Raw genomic sequence first — 7504 nt, forward strand, 5'->3', positions numbered from 1 at the left:
TGCCTCCAACGTATTTTTTATTTTATTATGCCTTTCGTTCCCATAAGATCTGCTATTTTTCTATGTATGCTTTCAAATTCTTCTTTCTGCTCACCCAGTGTCTTCTCAATACCCATACTCTCTTTAGCCATCTCATTAAATTTATTAAGGAGATTTGTTTAAACATCAATTATTAGTTGTCTCAACTCCTTTTTGTCATCTGGAGGCTTATCTCATTCCTTTAACTGGGCCATATCTTCCTGTTTCTTGGTTTGGATTGTAATTTTTTTTTTGCTAGGTCTTGACATCCTTACTAGGTATTTATTCTGGGTATAATTTCTCTCTTTAGTTTAGGGCTTTCTTGCCCTTTCTTTCCTGCTAGTTGTGTAGTAGGTGAAGAGGATACAGTTGCTGCTGTAAGCTGTGGAGGCTGAAGCTGCCTGCATTGTCCCAGGGACCTATGAAGCTTCTCCTACCTTTTTTCTTTGCCAGGGGAAGGGAGAGAGCCATAGCTGTGTATAATAATCCAAATCATGCAGGCCAATACAGTCTGTAGTTGCCCAGAGAGACTGAAGAACTTCATGCCCCTCCCTCCCCTGCCAGGTGTGGACAACCCTCTATGTCACTCAGGTCCAAATTGACCACAGTTGCCTGGGTAGATGTAGCATCGGCCCTGCTCTCCCTGCCAGGGGTGGGAATGGACCCTCTGGAGTGCCCAACAATCTAATTCATGTGGGCCAAATGTGCCTGCAGTTGCCCTGAAAGGCTGAAGGAGTATTGTCCTTTCTTTAGGAGGTAGGACTGGAACCACCGACATCCAACAGTTCAGTTTGTGTAGGCTGAAAGTGCCTGCTGTTGCTTGGAAAGGCTGAGGAAACACAGCTCCCCTCCTATCTTACTTGGGGGTGGAGCTAGAGCTATAGGTGTCCAATCGTTCAGTCTGTGGACTGAGTGTGCCTGCAGTTGCTCAGAGAGGCTCAGAGAGGCTGAGGAAACACAGCTCCTTTTTTTCCTGTCCTGTTGGAGTGCAGGGATGGAGCCTCGGGTGTCCAACTAATCAGTGTCCAGGCGAATGCATCCTGCTGGAGGTAGGGGTGGAGCTTAGGCTAGGGCTACAGTTCGATCTCGGTGGAAAAAAGCCAGTCCCTACTGTCACTGTGATTTTCAGTCAGCCCACTTCCCCTTATTCCAGGGGCGAGTTAAAAATGGCAGCTACAGGCCTCCTTCCAACTTGGACAGGTTCAAACTTCAACTGTTATTAGGGTTATACTTTAGCCAGCCATATTTACTAATCAGTAGCTGGAGTTGGTGATTCTCTTTTCCTCCTGTGTGTTTGGGAAATGGAGCTTCCAACTCAAGCCACAGAATAGCTCCTGAGGCAACTTACACCACCACAGTAAAATGAACACCAGCCAGGTCCTGCCAGCTTCCTCCCTGCTGGAGGTGGAGCTGGGACTTAGGCTAATGCTGCATTCTGATCTGGGTGGAAAGAAGCCCATCCCTACTTGTCACTGTGATTTTCAGTCAGCCCTGCTTTCCTTCATGCCAGGGGCGAAGTTAAAATGGCTGTTCCCGGCCTCTTTCTGACTTAGACAGGTTCAAACTTTAGTTGTTCTTAGGATTATACTTTAGCCAGCTGAGTTTACTAATCAGTAGCTGAAGTTGGTGCCCAAGTTTTTGAGAAATGGAGCTTTCAACTCTAGCAATGGGATAGCTCCCGAGGCAGCTTGTGCTGCCATTGGAGGATGGGCACCAGCCTCTGTGGTATGGAGTGCTCTACTCACAAATCTTCTCTACAGATGGGCAGTCTCCTCCTTCCATTCTTTCAAGGATGTTGCAGGGTGCTCTTCTGGTCTCCTCGGGCCCCCAAACAGGTGCTTTAGATAGCTCCAGGTGATTACTAACTGCCCTGTAGGATGAGCTGACTCTTGGAGCTCCTTATTCAGCTGCCATCTTGCCCCTCCTCATGATTGGCTATTTTTAACCAGATAATGATAGAATTGCTTTATTTCTTTAAAAATCTAACTTTAAATTGTGTTATCTATGATGTATTTGACCTAAGTGCTTTACCTAAAAATGCCTCCTTCCCAATTTGTGACAGGATTCCTCTTGATGAATTTTGAAAACCTCAATGTTTCTTTCTCTTCCTACAGAGAAGAAAAAAGCAGGATTATTTGAACAAATCACTAAAACTCATGGAACAATTATTGGCATTACATCAGGGATAGTCTTAGTCCTTCTCATTATTTCTATTTTAGTACAAGTGAAACAACCTCGAAAAAAGGTTATGGCTTGCAAAACTGCTTTTAATAAAACTGGGTTCCAAGAAGTGTTTGATCCTCCTCATTATGAACTGTTTTCGCTGAGGGACAAAGAGATTTCTGCAGACCTGGCTGACTTATCAGAAGAACTGGACAACTACCAGAAAATGCGGCGCTCCTCCACTGCCTCCCGGTGCATTCATGACCATCACTGTGGGTCGCAAGCATCCAGTGTCAAACAAAGCAGGACCAACCTCAGTTCAATGGAACTTCCTTTCCGAAATGATTTTGCACAACCACAACCAATGAAAACATTTAACAGCACCTTCAAAAAAAGTAGTTACACTTTCAAACAGGCACATGAGTGCCCTGAACAGGCTCTAGAAGACAGAGTAATGGAGGAGATTCCCTGTGAAATTTATGTCAGGGGGCGAGAAGATTCTGCACAAACATCTATATCCATTGATTTTTAATCTTCTAAAGGTGATGCTAATTATTAAGTATGTATGTATGTATGCAGCAGCCTACAGAGCACCCATACTGTTTTCAGCAGCCAACCCTTGTCTCCCCTATCAAAAGTAGGAAGATCTTCATTAACCTATTGTAATGGTGAAGTTATTGTCTCAGGCAATCCAAATGTTAAACCAACCAAGGAACTTAACTCCATTCAGTGAAGAAAAAAAATCATCTATTGGTTCATATAAACAAAGCACCAGTTAGACACCATTTAAATAAGGAACGGGTTGTGTTGAGCCACACTCAGGCTGCCAGTTACTTTTTGCAACAGGAAGACTACTCTTGATTGATATAACTCTCTCATTGTTTTGATCCCACAACAGGTTTAAAAATAAAATTTTTCAGTACATTTTAGATTCTTTTTGTTTTTCCTTCCACTAATTTTAATTGGTTTTATAAGCCTGTAATTTTACCATTTAGTTTCTTAAAAAATACAAATGATTAATGTACCATACATATTCCAATAGACATTTGTTGAATTTGTCAAATTATAGCTAGCTACTCTAAGTGCCAATTAAGACCCAGAGTTTTGTTTCATCAATCTGTTTCTTCTTGACTAATTTTTATACTACTTCCTTTTAATTACTGCATTGTTAGTCTTTATTTCCTTTGAGAAGTAGATGATATGATTTATCACCTTTTAATCATATTTTATCTTAGTTATAGTGGAAAATTGTATAAACTTGTGATGTATGCACTATGGCCAGTTATGACTAAAAACTTGAGAAAGATAAAACTTCTAGCAAGCCTTCAAAGTTTCTCAAATTTAGTCACATCCAGTGATAACCCCTTCACTCCAGTAAGCAAAGAATCATTTAGTTCCCTTTGGGAGATGCCTGTAATTATGTTTATTTGCAGTGTTTCTCATCACCAGATCTATTTCCTATTATTTTTGTAAAAAATTGCTTACTCCCTTTGTATGGGTTTATCTTATGGCATATGGTAGCCAAGATTGTATGAGAGTTAAAGGGAAATTCCTAAGATACTGTATAAGCCTTTACATTGCTTCTTACTTGGGACAGTACATTTTTCTAGCTCTTATCAAGAATAACAACTTTTACTTTTTTTTAAACTGTGCTTTTGACCTTATGTTTTTTAATGGTATATAAAACAATAATTTATAAACATATAAAAACTCAGTCTTTTTTTAGACTTTTGATATTATTTGATACTGTACAAACTTTATTAAATCTAGATTAAAGACCTACATGGCAGATTTCTTTAAATGTTCACATTAGCAGCTATGTATACAAATTTGCTGTAATGGAACTGTACACTCTAATTTATTGTAAAGACCTTGGTAATGTGTACATAGCTTTTTTTTCCTTTTGTTACTATATTTAGTTTGTGATAAGTTTTTTACCATGTGATATTTATTGCTCTAAATCATTACACAAATCCTATATTAAAATATACATTGTTACATGATCCTTCAAACAAGTTATTTATGCTACTGAGATTTTGGGTCTTAGATATGTATGGAGAGGAATACGTGTACAGAATTATGGCCAATAATAGATATGCCATTTAAAAGAGGTAAATTATTGTTTACTATACTTTTTATCTTTCACTGGATTTTATTCTTTAAAATATTACATAAATATGTTTTTGCAGATTAGTGAAAACTGTGACCTTATTAAATATGATACAGATATGTATAATACAAAACTTTTCTTATGTCACATTTTAAAAAATTATAATAATACTCCAGAAATTTGAATACCAATACATAGTATAGTTATGATTTAATTTTGGTAAGTCAGCATAATTTTCTCATTTTAAAAATACAGCTTGGAGAAGTAAAAAGTCTTAATGAATATAGTATATCTTGAACTAATGCCAGAGCCAGATTTTCTTCAGTAGCTGTGTTGAATAGGCTTTTTAGTACATAACTTAAACCAGACAACATCTGAGCAGCATACTAAATATTTAATATAATAAGAATAAATGTGATCTCTTTCTTTATGATGATGATGAAAGGAAACTTAGCATATTTTCTATGTAAAACTATATTATACAGTATGCTGAACATTATAGTCACTTGTAACTGTATGTTTACGTTTGAAATTTGTCTCCTATCTTCTTTTAAATATGGCTTGAAGAAGCCTACAGAATACAGAACCTTTTAAAAAGACATTTAAAGTTAAAACAGCACAGAAGCACATGATTTCAGGCAACTCAGGTTAGCAAGTAGAGTTTGAACAACAAATTTGGTTCTTAATTTTCTGGCTGTTAAAACAAACAGGGAACAGTGTTTTTCATAGTAGAAAACCCAAACTAATCTGCAGAGGCTAGTTTTCCCTTGAAAACTAGTTAGAGAGAGCCTTTATGCAAGGCAGCATGTCCTTGGGATTTAAAGACGGTACAAAATACAGAAAGAGGTAATGGAAAAATTAACCCAGCGAAGACACAACTTCATGGCATCTAGGAACAGTGGTTTCTGATCAATCTATCTGCAAGGATAGAATTAAAAAACTAGATAAGCCAGCACTAAAGTGTAATATATTTTATGCCTTCACTGAACTATAGATGGGTATTAGATCTCATTTATTTCTTAGTCTAACATTTTGCCAGTATACCTTAGGAAGATGAGAATGGAACGTGTAAGTTTTAGGCATTATTACCAGATAATGCTGCTAACTGCTGCATATGTAATCTTTAATATTTGAGGTCAGTGGGAAAACTTTATGAATTGTTTACTAAAGTGAAAGCCATAAATTTTAGTACTAGAAGACATGAAATTTAGCCATTTATGGAAGTTATTACACTGTCCACAGACAGTGCAGTAGCCCAGTGTTAAACACATCTTCCAACAAAATGTAAATCTGGAGTAGGGAATATCACCATTTTAGGGCAGCATTAAGGAAAATGACACCTCTATAGTATTGTCATCATCTTCCATTTGTGACACAAGTAATCCCTACTTTAATGCAAGATATCAACCTCCAAATTTCCCCAAATTACAGGAATTTACTAATCCCAACATCTAAATTATGTTGCAATAAAGTGCAATATTCCTTTGGTGGCGGGGGGTGGGAGGGGGGGATTTTTCAATCTAAAGGTATTATAAAAAATAAAAGAGTTTTCATATTTCATATCATAAGAGATTTTAAAGGCCTCTTTGACTTGAAACAGTTTTTGTCATGTTTCATGTAATTATTAGACAGTAGAAGAACCTCCTTAATGTCTGTCTCTGAACATTTTTATAGTTCTACTCTTGTCTGAGGAGAAGGATGCTTCCTTGTTTAAGAATTGTGTTAACTGAAAGCCTGGTTGTGATTCCAGGAATAATTCTCAAAGTAGATTACGCTTTCATTGCAAAATAATGCCTGCCATATTCCTCATGTTACTCTATTTCAAGTACTAGACCTAATATGCCATGACTCCTACTTATTCAACCCAGAAAGAGCCTTGAGTTGTTTTCTTTTTTTAAGATCCAAGAAAGAGTAACCTGGTCCATCTTTATTATAGAGAAGACTGAAGCACAGAGAAGTGGAGTGAGTACCCATATCTTAGAATTACTGCCCCTGTGCTCCTTACCTGCTTTGTGCTGTCTCCCTGCTTTAGCTGGCTTAAGTTTTAAAAGTCAGGCAGTTCTTAAATAGCAGCACAGGTGTTCCATGTAAACTTGTCAGTCATTTTGATTTAAAATGTAATTTGTTCCATAGAAATAACTTTTCATTCAATGCATTATATTTTACCTTTAAAAATAAATGTAACATCTTGTAATTCTGCAGTATTGTTTGCCATAATTTCTTGGCACCTGCGAATTCTTCAAGACAATTGCTGTGAATTTCTAATAAATAATGTTAATTTATAGGCTTGATACTAGATAGAAAGAGCTTCACTGTTTTTGCTTTTGTGATCTTTGTTAAATCTAAAAGGAACAATGTATGCTCTAGAAATTAAACATTTGTGCGCCATGTTATGTCTCTTGAGTTTTGGAAAATGACTTGAGGTTTGAGCCACTACAAAGGACAAATGGACCTCAGATATCTTTTTTTTAACTCCCTGAAAGATCAATTGCTCATGTTTTACACACATTAACTAATAACAAAGTCAGAATTCTGAATTTGCTTTCCTTTAATTCTTTTCATATATTTCTGTGGTTTAATAACAGTTGATGCATGTTTAGTACTATGTACTGTCTAGAGTAATTTAAAAAAAAAAACAATGGATTTTTTTTTAGAGTTGAACTTCCAGACAATATGAGGATTCTCATATGCTTAATCTCGCATTTGGCATTTAACAGAAAAGAATTTTGACCTTTAGGAAAGCTTACTTGGAAATAAAAACATGTGTTTTGATTTCCTTGATTGTCAGAATCTCTGGACCTGACAAAGAATTTTAAGACCACTGATGGTATCAGTGCAAGGTTAATATTTCCTGTCCATTAACTTCCAAAATAGTAATCATAACTAGTTAGCATTAAAAAAAAAAAGCATCCATGAGCTGTTACAGGAAGAACCATTTTGTGTTTTCAAATTAATTAATCTCAAGTAAGATAAACACACACATATATATATATAGTTTCTACCAAATTGTCTCAGGTTGCCTGCAGGTCTGCTTTACTGTGTCCAGTAACTGAAGTGACATGAGAACTTCCATGGTCATACCCACACTGTCCTTCTAAGGTACAGAATGCATAGCCCAGCTTAATTAAGATGGATGAGTAGATCTCAAGAAAAGTGTGCACTGAATGGAGGGGTAAGCAAAGGAAGGCAAGAACTCCCCTGAGTTTTACTCTC

General features: G+C 36.8%; 1 protein-coding gene across 3 annotated transcripts in view; it reads left to right on the plus strand.

Moving 5' to 3' along the window:
• NETO2 (neuropilin and tolloid like 2) overlaps positions 1 to 6679 on the plus strand; it is a 79192-nt gene extending 72513 nt beyond the window's left edge. For all 3 annotated transcript variants that reach the window (XM_004457058.3, XM_004457059.3, XM_004457060.3), the window contains one exon: positions 2133 to 6679. In XM_004457058.3, coding sequence (XP_004457115.2) covers positions 2133 to 2713 — 581 coding nt within the window. In that variant the 3' untranslated portion in view covers positions 2714 to 6679. The remainder of the gene's footprint in view (positions 1 to 2132) is intronic.
• The last annotated feature ends 825 nt before the right edge of the window (positions 6680 to 7504 follow it).

This window comes from Dasypus novemcinctus, chromosome 18 (genome assembly GCF_030445035.2).
Source record: "Dasypus novemcinctus isolate mDasNov1 chromosome 18, mDasNov1.1.hap2, whole genome shotgun sequence".
In the NCBI taxonomy this organism is placed as follows: domain Eukaryota; kingdom Metazoa; phylum Chordata; class Mammalia; order Cingulata; family Dasypodidae; genus Dasypus; species Dasypus novemcinctus.